The 13,279-nt window shown below is 41.9% G+C and overlaps 1 protein-coding gene and 1 long non-coding RNA gene across 4 annotated transcripts in view; one reads left to right on the top strand and one right to left on the bottom strand.

Annotated features, from left to right (window-relative positions):
- Positions 1-13,279, top strand: part of LOC140073779 (uncharacterized) — a 74,059-nt gene that overhangs the window by 35,939 nt on the left and 24,841 nt on the right. Inside the window, exon 3 of one of the 3 annotated variants that reach the window (XR_011849198.1) lies at positions 4,645-5,205. The exons of 1 other annotated variant lie outside the window; for it this stretch is intronic. This is a non-coding gene — a long non-coding RNA (uncharacterized lncRNA). Of the gene's footprint in view, positions 1-2,365; positions 2,739-4,644; positions 5,206-13,279 lie in introns of those variants that run through there. One more of the 3 variants, XR_011849197.1, reaches the window with a different exon arrangement.
- Positions 1-13,279, bottom strand: part of LOC140073763 (uncharacterized) — a 41,972-nt gene that overhangs the window by 5,630 nt on the left and 23,063 nt on the right. Inside the window, exons 4-6 of the mRNA XM_072119386.1 lie at positions 11,575-11,637; positions 2,235-2,377; positions 1,484-1,580 (exon numbers count right to left, since the gene is read on the bottom strand). Of these exons, the coding sequence (XP_071975487.1) occupies positions 1,484-1,580; positions 2,235-2,377; positions 11,575-11,637 (303 nt within the window). The remainder of the gene's footprint in view (positions 1-1,483; positions 1,581-2,234; positions 2,378-11,574; positions 11,638-13,279) is intronic.

The following is a 13,279-nucleotide window of genomic DNA, read 5'->3' as shown; positions in this document are numbered from 1 at the left end:
AAAACCCATGATGATATAAATAAAAGAATGCTCAATGTCATTAGTCACAAAACAGAGCTTAAATAGTTTGATTTTATGCTTTACAAAATGTATGGCCTCTCTAAAGTAGGTGGAGTTATCACTAAGATGGCCACCACTGGAAACAAAGTTCCATGATCCTTTAGTTCTCAGTAACTCCTCCTCCCTCTTATGCTCTGCTCCCTGTGATGATTTAACAGGTTTTCTTGATCTGTTACCATAGTAATGATGTGTAACTGCCATCACCACAAGACAGGCCATAATGGCCGCACCGCAACCAACCGACTACAGCCAAACTTAGTGGTGATCACATGACCTGCACAGACAGATGCAGGACATGTGATGTGGACATGTGACCAGCGGCCATCTTCTGTTCTGTGTCTGATTCACAACGGACCGCGCGGAGGAAATTAACGGACTGATTAAAGGGCCAGGAGCATTTTAATTCTTCTGCTAATTCTAATATTCTGCTAAGGGGAGCAAAATTTTAAATAACAACTAATTACACACCAGCTTATATTTTGAGTACCCATTTGTATATCAATTATGCTTATTCCTGGAATACCCCTTTAACCCCTTAAGGACGCAGGGTTTTTCGGCTCATTTCTCGCTCTCCAACTTCAAAAATCCATAACTTTTTCATTTTTACGTGTACAGACCTATGTGAGGGCTTATTTTGTGCGTAACAAATTTTACTTTCCCGTAATGTTATTTATTTTAACATGCCGTGTACTGCGAAGCTGAAAGAAAATTCCAAATGTAGAAAAATTGTGGGCTCAGTTTTTTCGACTTTGACTGTGCACTCAAAATAACACCTCAGCTTTATTCTTTGGTTCGGTTCGATCGCGGTGATATCAAATTTATATAGGTTTTATTGTGTTTTAATACATTTTACCATCTTCTGACGCTAATAACTTTTTCATACTTTGGTGCACGGAGATGTGTGAGGGGTCATTTTTTGCAAAATGAGGCGACGTTTTCATTGCTACCATTTTGAGGTCTGTGCGACATTTTGATCATTTTTTATTTCATTTTTATGTGATGTAAAAAGGTGTAAAAGTCGCATTTCGGACATTTGGGCGCCATTTCCCGCCTCGGAGGTCACCGCCGTCCGTAACCGTTTTTATATTTTGATAGATTGGGCATTTTGGGACGCGGCGATACCTAATATGTTTGTGATTTTTACTGTTTATTATGTTTTATATCAGTTCTAGGGAAAGGGGGGTGATTTGAATTTTTTATAAATTTTTTTTTATTTTTTAAACTTTTTTTTTCAGTGAATTAGAGAATGTGATATTTTGTTATCCTGAGTACATCTAAGAAACTTGTATCCGTGGGAATACCCCTTTTAGTGCAGTAGCGTAGTATGTGTAAAGATAAAGGTTTATCACGTTTAACTGTGAAAGTTACTTCTGTCTGAACATTCACTATAGACATTATAGACACTATAGACAAGTAACAATACCTTAAGAAAGTATGTTGGATAGCCCCAAATTAAAAGATTGCCATAAAAAAATAGTATAGGAGCTTTGGATTTGCCTGGACGTCCGAGAAGCCATGAACTACAAAGAAAAGCCAAATAACCTTCATTAGTACAAATCCATCACAATGGACGTAAACAATATGGAGGACAATTTAAAAATCACATAAGGAAATAACCATTTATTACAACTGAACAGACACAGAAGGCTTCAGAGGGACATCTTGTTCACAATTAAGACTTCACAATACATCCTCCTGTTCAGCCCTTTACCCCCTGAAAGTGTGAGGAGTGAAGGTCGTCAGCAGGCGGTGATTTGCTGCTTCTGATGTTCCAGAATTCCTTATTTGTACAGTAAAATCACCTGGTGGCTTCATTTTAAACATTTAAAGCATGCCACCACCTGCCATTATATGTCTATGGACACGCTTTTGAGTCCTGGAGCTTTCCTGGCATAGTGCTTAGTGTGCAAAAAAAAAATCGATATCTGCACTTAGCCTTATGTGTACTTGTTTAGTAGTGTCCCAGTATATGCAATACATTACAGTTGAAACTTGGAAAATCAGACATTTTTATTTGAAATCTTCTTTCAATTATCCAAAATCATATCCATTTTTTTTTTACTTTCTAAAAAATCATTTATACCAAATTTCTAAAAGTTTGCTTGGCCCTTAACTGGTTTGAGCATATTGAGCTATTGGAATTGCGTATATTACATTCAGAAAATATCAATCACCTCCAATTAAACTTTGTGTGTAGATTTTTTGACTGCATAATAGAACTTTGTAGAAAGGAAATAATTTGCTTAGATTTCCGTCCCTTAGCCAAGCGTAATGGGGTGTTTCTATTGTTATCTTCACTTTCCAGGTCAACTCCATCCTAGTGATGAAAAGAAATCTGACTGTTATTACACATGAAAAGCTCTGAAGCCACTAAAACGATTATACAAATAACAGCATAGCAATTAACATATTTTGTTTACAAACCTAAATGACATTCCCTTTTCTATGTTTATAGACAAAGATAATGACTGGGCCCCCATTCACCTCTATTATGCAATTTTGCAGTGCGGTGAACAGGTCCAGAACGAGGCGTAAGCAAGGGTATGCAATCGCCAAGGGTGCCACCCTTACCTCCCACCCTGGGGGGCACCTACCCAGGCTTCTTTTTTTTTTGAACATTGATTTTATTCAGTTTGTAGAAGAACAATGTATACAATAATTTACAATAATAAAATTACCAGTCAAATTGCCAAAACATTCTACTTAGCGTCTTCATTGTTGTTACAACTATATATGGGGAAAGGAGAGGGAAGAGACATGATGGAGGGCATATTTCAAGGGAAGGCAGAGGGATGGAGGGAGAGAAACTACAATGGCGACATTCTAACTTAATTCTTTTCAGTTACAGTGGCCTAATGTTATGAAAAAATATTACCAGATGGGGATTATTTTGTTGTACGTAGAATCAATCCAAGGATTCCAATTGTTCTGGTACTCGTTTACCTTGTGCATACAGTGAGCTATTATATTTTCATAGAAGTAATTTTCATTAACTGCGCTTATTATCTCCGCCATGGGCAGTGGGTCTGGTTTTCTCCAATATTTGGCTATTAATTCTTGCTGCTTTAATTACATGGGAAATAACTATGAGAAGGGGAAGAGTGTAATAATGTAGGTCTATGAGAAAAAGAGCTTGAAGTTGTGTTAAATTTATTGGAAAATGAATAAGGGTCCCATAGCATCCCAGAATTTTATGATAATTTCACAATTCCACTATATGTGAATACATTTTTTTCTTGACATCTCCAGAACTTTATTGGTATACATGTGGTGTATACGTGGTGTTAAGGGGGCTGCCTTTCAAGGTAGCAAAAGGAGGCATTGTTTTCCATTTAATACCTTGAAAAACGTATTTGCATACTTCCCAGAATACCCTAGTGGAGCATCTATGGCTTTAAGTCTCCACACACCTTTAAGGTGTCCTTAATTGTCAAACTCTCCATAAGGAGAACACAGTATCTAATCTTTATTTCACTTTACAAATGATTTATGAATTTATATATCTGCAAGAGAATATTAATTGCTATTTCCCATTGTTTCTATCTAAATTAAATAAAATTACGTCTGAGTTGGACTCTAACAGGATCTTATAGAATGAGGATAGGCCTTTGGCCGTCGTAGAAGGGTTTAGTAGGAATTTTATAATTGGTGTGGGACCGTTGTTTATAGGATTTTTAACATTAGATAAGGCTGATTTAATCCAATAGTATTGTAAAAGGTCTGATCCTGTTACTAGTCGGTCTGTAATGATTTGGGTTATGGGTTTGATTTTATTGTTATCCATCAGATCGCCTAGAGCAGTGGTGGCGAACCTATGGCACGGGTGCCCGAGGTGGCACAGAGAGCCCTGTCCGTGGGCACCCGCACCATCACCCCATCGGAGAGTTTACCAGACATGACTCAAGGCCTTTTGCAGTCCCTGGCAGCCCAAGATCCCTAGAAGGAAGCTACAATGATAACCAAAGATTTTTCTCCTTCTTTCTACTGTATTGGTGTCCTCGGGTGCCTATACAATTTAAACATGTGACAGAGCAGGGAGTAATAAGTTACTGTTTAAATTGTCGCATCGGCACTTTGCGAAAAATATGAGGGTTTTGGATGTAGTTTGGGCACTCTGCCTCTAAAAGGTTTGCCATCACTGGCCTAAAGAGTTGTAGTCAATAGGAATACATGAAGGAATTTTGAAATGTTGATGCCTTTTTCAAAGCAACCAAGAGGGATATTGTTTCTGTCTATCTGAATTGTTTTTTTATCTAGTTGTAACCAAATATCCTTCATAACCGAGATGTTAGCTAGCGGAAGAGAGACCTTTGTCGAATATAGATAAGCTATATATAAGCTTCATGTTTTTCGATTAAATTTGATGTTTCTCTATATTAACCCAATGTTTCTCTATACATTGTTTCCAAAAATCTAGAATACAGTCTTTATAATATTGAATAATCGATGGACAGGCTAGACCTCCTTTACAATCTGAGGTGTATAATTGGGCTGATGGTTTGGAATATAAAACTAATTGATACCCTACTAAAACTACTAATACTATTGAGTATGTTACCCTCAAATCAAATTTTTTCTTTTTAGGTCGCTTGTAAGTAAGACCAATGGACCCGGTGGAACGCTTTCTCCGCATCCAATAAAGACACAGACACAAGTGGTCACTCCAAACAACTGGTGGGGCCAACAAAATACACATACTCTCCAGATGCAGCCGGGAGATAAGCATAACAAACAAAACATATGGTAGGGTGGACAATACGGCCATGTAAATGGATGGCCGCATCACCCATTGGAATGCATGGGGTCGTATTACAGCCATATATACGGACGTTTTCATACGGTCATGTGCATGGGGCCTAAAAAGATATAACATCCATTCTCATCCACTTCAGATTGTAGCTAGTCAAGTGCTACTGTGTCTTTAATAGTGATTGAAATTCCCCTTTTCTTTAGGGTTTATATGTGACTCCTGAATGCAAATAATAACACGTTTCTGTTCAAGAGCTTCCTTCCAGAGTAATGCTCTTTTTATGGGATCATTTAACCCTTTTGCTTTAATTGTTGTGATATTAAATGGCATATTCAATTTTATTGGAAGATGCTGAAATGGACGCTGTACCTTTACATAGCCAATTATATCTTTTTAAAATTTTGGGTCTTCTGAATAACTTGAAAACAAATTCCAACTTAACAACATACGGTATTAATAAAATGTGTTGAGTAACAATAGTGGAACCCTCCTAAAATAGGGGAGGGCAACTAGGAATGAAAAATTGTTGAGGATACCCGTGTGAACCTCTCAGGCCCGTTCCACACTTGCAATGAACTCGCATCACACTTGCAACGCATGCTGCCGGGAACGCACGGCCCAAACGCTGCACACCGGGAGTGAACTCTGCATGGCAGTTCACTCCCGCGGTGCAGCGTCGTGCCGTGCGTTCCCGGCAGCATGCGTTGCGAGTGTGATGCGAGTTCATCGCATCACACTCGCAAGTGTGGAACGGGCCACAGACTCCAAGTTGCCTGAGTAATGTGGGGGGGTGGTTACAATAGGATTAGCGTGAAAGGAATTGTCTGTGTCTCCGCGGGGAAATAGCAGATTGATGCTTAAAGCTTCATTTGAGGTCGGGCGAAGGTAGTAGCGGTTCTATTATGGAAAACTTGAACTTGGAGTTGTTGATTTATCTTTGCTCTGTATCAGGTGGCAGTGCTCCTTTCTTTCTCCAGAGTAGCTGGTTTCTTCTTCTGCGGCAATGCTGTGTCTTCGTCTCCAGGGGGCAGCAAATTCCACCTCCGCAGCAAGTATAGTAGTAACATCTTTAGGAGTATTGAGCACGTGGATAACTCCGTTTATGGATATAAGTAGTTTCACAGGAAATCACAATTTGTAAGGGATGTTTTGTTCTCTTAATCTTGGTTATAGGAACAAATTCCCTCCTTCTGTTTAGTGTAGCAATTGACAAATAGAAGAATGCCATAAATCTCTTGGCAATGTCCTTTTTTGTGTTTGCTACTTTAGCTACTGCTTCCTTGAAGTGGTAAAAGTGCATCCTGGCTATTATGTCTCTTGGTGGGGAAGCGGGGATCTTTTTGATCTGCGTCTGGCAAAAGTGTCATAAAAGAATCAGAAATTCACTGATATGATCTGTGTCTATGGTTTCTGGAATTCCTCTAAAACGGTAATTATTTCTTCTCACTCTGTCTTCCAAATCTGCTAGTTTAAGCTTAATGGTGGTGATTTCATTATGTGCGTCCATTAGAGGGTTATGTCCGTTGGTGTATTGCTCCATTTTGTCCTCTATGTGTGAGCTTAAGGCATTGGAGATATCTTTTTGTATGGTTTGTCTCAGGCTTCCTAACATGTCTGCCAATACTGATCTCATTGTCTGCTCCGACACAGGCAAAAACTGAGCAGTGGCTTCTAAGGAGCTGGCCCTGCTTGATAGAGGGGTGGTGCAAATGCTGGGCCCAGGAGGCGGCGTCAACTCCACAGTTGGTTGAGCCGTCTGTGCCATGGAGAGGGGGCTGGTGGTAGTGTTCTCATGCTTCTGCTGTCCTGTAGAGGAGAAGAACAGGGCGAAGAGGAGGCTGCTGGGATTGCGGGTAGGTGAGTCTTTTTTTAACATTTCATAATGTGTTAATACTGGGGGCAAGTGCTGGGCCACCTAGATACTGGGGGCATATGTTGGGCCACCTGGATACTGTGGGAATCTTCTGGGCCACCTGATTACTTGGATGGGTGGGGATGAGCAACCTAGATACTTGGGGTGCTGTGATGGGCCACTTTGATACTGGGGGTACTGTGATGGGCCACCTAGATACTGGGGTGTTGTGCTGGGCCATCTAGATACTAGGGGTACTGTGATGGGCCACCTAGATACTGGGGGTGTTGTGCTGGGCCACCTAGATACTGAGGGTGCCGTGCTGGGCCACCTAGATCCTGGGCGTGCTGTGCTATTTAAATTAACTATCCCAACCAAAAGACACAGGACTTGAGTTTGCAGCAATGCATTCTGAAATCTATGAATCTTTTTCTGCTCCTGCGCTAATCGCAGGAATCAGGACCAGGCCTCCAGCTGTCTGACACAACCTGAGACCCTAGGGAGAAGGCTAAAATGGTTTATTACTGCTTCTGTTTTCTCCCCCACTAATGAAATGCCCAGCAGCCTCACCCAGTAATGTGATGCCCAGTCAGTCTCCCGCAGTAATGTAATGCTCAGGCAGTCTCTCCCAGTAATGAAATGCCCAGAAGCCTCCCCCAATAATATAATGGCCAGCAGCCTCCTTCACTAATGTAATGCCTAGCAGCCAACCTCAATGTAATGCTCTGCAGCTGCTTCGTCTAGTAATAAAATGCCCCACGCAGCCTCCCCCAGTAATGAAATGCTCTGCAGCACCCTCCTCTATTAATGTAATGCCCAGAAGCCTTCCCCAGTAATGTAATGTCTATCAGCCTCCTCCACTCATGTAATGCCCAGCAGCCTCCACCAGTAATGTAAAGCTCTGCAGAAGCTTCCTCTAGTAATGAAATGCCTCATGCAGCCCCCCAGTAATGAAATTCTTTGCAGCGCCTCCCCAAGTAATGAAATGGCCAGAAGCCTATCTCAGTAATGTAATGCACAGGCAGTCTCCCCCAGTAATGTAATGCCCAGCAGCCTCCTCCATTAATGTAATGCGATGCAGCATCTTCCTCTAGTAATGAAATGCCCCATTCAGCCCCCCAAGTAATGAAATGCCCCATGCAGTGCCTCCTGCAGTTATAACATTTGTCCCATTCAGTTCCCCTCCAGTAATGAAATGCCCAGCATTAACCTCCACTATTGTAATGCTCAGAAGCCTCCCCCAGAAATGTAATGCACAGGCAGGCTCTCTCACTAATGTGCAGCAGCCTCCACTACTAAAGTAATGCCCAGAAGCCTCCTCCAGTAAAGTAATGCACAGACAGCCTCCTCTAGTAATGCAATGCCCATGTAGCCTACCCCAGTAATGAAATGCCAAGCAGCCTCCCCCAGTAATGCAATGCCCAGCAGCCTCCTCCAGTAATGTAATACTTAGCAGCCTCCCCCAGTAATTTAATACCAAGCGTCCTCCTCCAGTAATTAAAATGCCTAGCAGCCTCCTCCAGTAATGTAATGCTTAGCAGCCTCCCCCAGTAATGTACTACCAAGCAGCCTCCACCAGTAATGTAATACCCATCAGCCTCCTCTAGTAATGCAATTATCAGCAGCATCCTCCAGTAATGTAATGACCTGTAGCATCTTCCTCTGGGTCTTCTGATGATAGGTCCCCCTTAAGTTAAGACCAATAAATGTAAACATTCTCTAAAAATGTCTTGGTCATTAAAGCCTTTTAAGACCTGGTCAGAAAGGGGTCAGTTAGGAGGTGCTGCTGTTAAATATGAATTAATGAGGCGGAAACTATACAGTAGTATATATTATAATATTGGATCTGTGTATGTGCAAGGCACATTATGGTTATTTTGAGGAGTACATAGCTGTTATCTTGGGGACATTATATTGACTATTATGTATTAATGTGTAAGGTAGCGAATATCATTGAGATAAGTCATGGTCGGGAGGAGTTGCCTTGATGTGCTCTACCTGATGGAGAAGGATTGCCAACTATGAGCTGTCTGCCAGGAAGAAGACCATGATGGACCAGGCAAGCACAGAGGTAGAAATAAACAGCTACAACCTAATGTCTATACCTGCCTGAAAGCAGTTCATATGTCAGTAAATTTAATGGTAGAGTATATACACTCACCGGCCACTTTATTAGGTACACCATGCTAGTAACGGGTTGGACCCCCTTTTGCCTTCAGAACTGCCTCAATTGGCATAGATTCAACAAGGTGCTGGAAGCATTCCTCAGAGATTTTGGTCCATATTGATATGATGGCATCACACAGTTGCCGCAGATTTGTCGGCTGCACATCCATGATGCGAATCTCCCGTTCCACCACGTCCCAAAGATGCTCTATTGGATTGAGATCTGGTGACTGTGGAGGCCATTTGAGTACAGTGAACTCATTGTCATGTTTAAGAAGCCAGTCTGAGATGATTCCAGCTTTATGACATGGCGCATTATCCTGCTGAAAGTAGCCATCAGATGTTGGGTACACTGTGGTCATAAAGGGATGGACATGGTCAGCAACAATACTCAGGTAGGCTGTGGCGTTGCAACGATGCTCAATTGGTACCAAGGGGCCCAAAGAGTGCCAAGAAAATATTCCCCACACCATGACACCACCACCACCAGCCTGAACCGTTGATACAAGGCAGGATGGATCCACGCTTTCATGTTGTTGACGCCAAATTCTGACCCTACCATCCGAATGTCGCAGCAGAAATCGAGACTCATCAGACCAGGCAACATTTTTCCAATCTTCTACTGTCCAATTTCGATGAGCCTGTGCAAATTGTAGCCTCAGTTTCCTGTTCTTAGCTGAAAGGAGTGGCACCCGGTGTGGTCTTCTGCTGGTGTAGCCCATCTGCCTCAAAGTTCGACGTACTGTGCGTTCAGAGATGCTCTTCTGCCTACCTTGGTTGTAACGGGTGGCGATTTGAGTCACTGTTGCCCTTCTATCAGCTTGAACCAGTCTGCCCATTCTCCTCTGGCATTAACAAGGCATTTCCGCCCACAGAACTGCCACTCAATGGATGTTTTTTCTTTTTCGGACCATTCTCTGTAAACCCTAGAGATGGTTGTGCGTGAAAATCCCAGTAGATCAGCAGTTTCTGAAATACTCAGACCAGCCCTTCTGCCCCCAACAACCATGCCACGTTCAAAGGCACTCAAATCACCTTTCTTCCCCATACTGATGCTCGGTTTGAACTGCAGGAGATTGTCTTGACCATGTCTACATGCCTAAATGCACTGAGTTGCCGCTATGTGATTGGCTGATTAGAAATTAAGTGTTAACGAGCAGTTGGACAGGTGTACCTAATAAAGTGGCCGGTGAGTGTATATCCGTGGTTATTTACTGCAGAGATATATTTATTCATGCAGTATATTTATTTTTGGTATGTATTTATATGTGCAGAATATTTTTATGTGTGCCGTTTGTCCATTGCTGGTAAATATTTGTGTCACGTTTTTGCTACAATTTTACATGGGGGGGGGGGCGGGGCGGAATTTTATTTGTCTGCCTAGGGCACCAAAATGCCTTGTCCCGGTCCTGACGAGGAGCACATTGAATGGACATTGGCAGTTGGAATGGGGTAGCAAACATTGCCAAGTGGCCTATTGTTTACTGCCCATATATTACACATTTGTGTGCATGTAGCCTCAAGTAGCACCTTGGGGCATCTGGGTCCTTTACACTGCATTCCTGAAAAGAGCAGTTTTATCTTGCAGGGATTTCTTATAATTTAACCTAGAAAGCGGTGTAAATTATAGCGCTTATCATCACCAGCTCTAAGCTGCCATAGATTATACATTAGAGCTGCTGATGTAGGAGATGTTACTAATTCATTAAATGGGTTGTGCGACGGCCATCGGTCTCCAGTCCTAGTGCCTCTTACAGCGCTGAAACAGGAGACAGGTGAGTGTGCCAGGCCACCTGTAAGTTGTTGGAGTGGAGCCTCCGTGCCCCTATAAACAAACAATGGCCTCAGACAGACCGATGTGTGGGACACCAGGAGCAGGGGAGTACAAACACCCTCCCTAGCCTGGCTATTAAATTTTTAGAACAGTCGGACAACCGCTTTAAGAGGTGTACACCTTTCAGGCTGTGTTCACATCTTGCGTTCTTTGATGTGTTTTGACTGCATCGGAAAAAGCAATGGGAGGAATTCTGCCACAGTGTATATGCATTTTCACTGAAACACATTGGGGGTCATTTACTAAGGGCCCGATTCGCGGTACCCGAATATTTCCGATTTGCGCTGATTTTTCCTGAATTGCCCCGGGTTTTTGGCGCACGCGATCGGATTGTGTCGCATCGGCGCCGGCATGCACGCGACGGAAATCGGGGGCCGTGGCCGAAAGAAAACCCGCCGAACTCGGAAAAACCGCCGCATTTAAAAAAAAATAAAGTGTCGCTGGACACGCACTTACCTTCACTCGGCCCGGCTTGGTGAACTCCAGTGCATTCAGCGCAGCAGTGACACCTGGTGGACGTTGGAGGAACTGTCTTAGTGAATCGCCGGAAGACCCGAATCCACCGCAGAGAACGCGCCGCTGGATAGCGAATGGACCAGGTAAGTGAATCTGCCCCATTATATACATGCAAAACACCTGCTGCTCATTCCAAAACAATGAGTCTCAGTGAAAAATACATATGCATTTTGGCAGACCCACTCCCATTGTTTTTTTTAATGCAGTCAAAAACGCATAAAAAAATGCGATGTGTGAACATGGCCTCAGGTTCAATTCTTTCTAGTGCAGGAGAAATCCAGGAGGTGCCAGCCCTGATAAATTTCTCCAATAGTTTATAAATATGGCATAAAAGGATAGCATAAGGTACTCTGTGGCCGACACATATATGTATATTTTAAATATATTTTTACTTACTTGCTCACACAATAGTTGAACAGTAGGGAGATTTCCACTTAATACTGCTAAGTGCAGGGGGGTCTGCAGAGAAATATAATGAAGATTAATTAAGGTCCTAAAAATCAAATCCTCATGACTGAAATATGAACAAAACTTTAACATTCAATAACTTAAAGGAAATCTATCATCAAAAACAAGCATCATAAACCAAGGACACTTACTCATAGATCCAGGAGCTGTGACTGCGGTAATAGTCTTATTTGTTATTCATGGCCTCCTTTCTTCTAAAATCAACTTTAAAAATTATGCTAATGAGCCAGGTGACTCTGAGGGGTTGTTACCAGAGCCCCTCAGGTTGAAAGCTGATGTAAAAACCATAGTACAAGGGCTATTCAAATGGTAATTTAGTTACCAAAAAGTTCATCAGATTTAATTCCATTTTGTGTCCGCCGTCAGTGATGTGAGGAAAAGCAGTGTGCCAACATTATCAAAGCATATGCTCTCACTGTTAGGCTGGGTTCATACCATACTTATCCAAAAAAATATTTCCAAAACCATCTCTAGAGGTCACTCAAGAGTTGTCCCAGGACTACACCAAAAAAACAAAATTGGAAATTAAGCTATAAACCAAAGTTTATTTTAAATGAAACAGATATCTTTAATCAAAACACATATACAGTACTGTTTAACATCAATAAGTGTTAACACACAAAATGTAAAAAAAACGTAAGCGGGTGAGTTGGGGTCCCTAGACAGTACCAGTTTTTTTTGTATATATTTATTATTATATGTGCAAGGGGCAAATTTAAATATAATTATAGACTTAAACAATATCTTATTGCAAATGGGCTGGAGGGTAGGTCACTAATTGTGCCACCCTATGTGTAAAAATGGGACGTCATCAGGGGTAAGAGGTTTCCTTTTATTCAGAGATATTTAGGACAACGCGTTTCGCACTCCAGAGATCACTTCTCCAGCACAACAAGCCTAGACCTGAGGAAGCACTCGTTGGAGTGCGAAACGCGTTGTCCTAAATATCTCTGAATAAAAGGAAACCTCTTACCCCTGATGACCAGCGCCTTTCTGACGTCCTATTTTTACACATAGGGTGGCACAATTAGTGACCTACCCTCCAGCCCATTTGCTATACGCCCTTGTTACCCAACCTTGGGGCGAGGGTGGGGACGCGGCAGCGGTTACTTACCACATATGCCTGACCCAGCGTTGTGCCTGTCTCTAGCACAACCAGCAAAGGTGAGTACCCAATCTCACCCAAGAGCACCTCTTCCTCAAGAGCACCCCTGAACTAACCAAGGATAATCTCGCACTAGGTAGCGCTGTTTCTCTCTGTTCCTTTTTCTCTGCATGTCCACAGTGATAATATCTTATTGCATTATACCCTTAAAATATTGCACAAATATCTACATGTATTGCACTGTCCCTTTAAGGCAAATTTCTCTTAAGCATAAAAAGTATTGCACATATATTGCACATATATATTTACCATTTTTACCCTTTGCCCTTATCACAGATCTATTCTCAAAATGCATGATATTAGAAATATACTTTTAGAATCAATATCTTATTCTGCTGGTGGCTGAACTCGCTTTGTGTATTATCACATCTGTAATCATTACTTACTGATTTATAGGTTCATACCATTTTTTATGTACATGCTGAGACAGGAAAGCTCCAAATATATTGAAAACTATGGGTGGCAAAT

The sequence above is a fragment of the Engystomops pustulosus genome, chromosome 1, assembly GCF_040894005.1.
Source record: "Engystomops pustulosus chromosome 1, aEngPut4.maternal, whole genome shotgun sequence".
In the NCBI taxonomy this organism is placed as follows: Eukaryota; Metazoa; Chordata; class Amphibia; order Anura; family Leptodactylidae; genus Engystomops; species Engystomops pustulosus.
The sequence above is the reverse complement of the archived record's forward strand: the minus strand, read 5'-3'. Positions and strand labels throughout refer to the sequence as shown.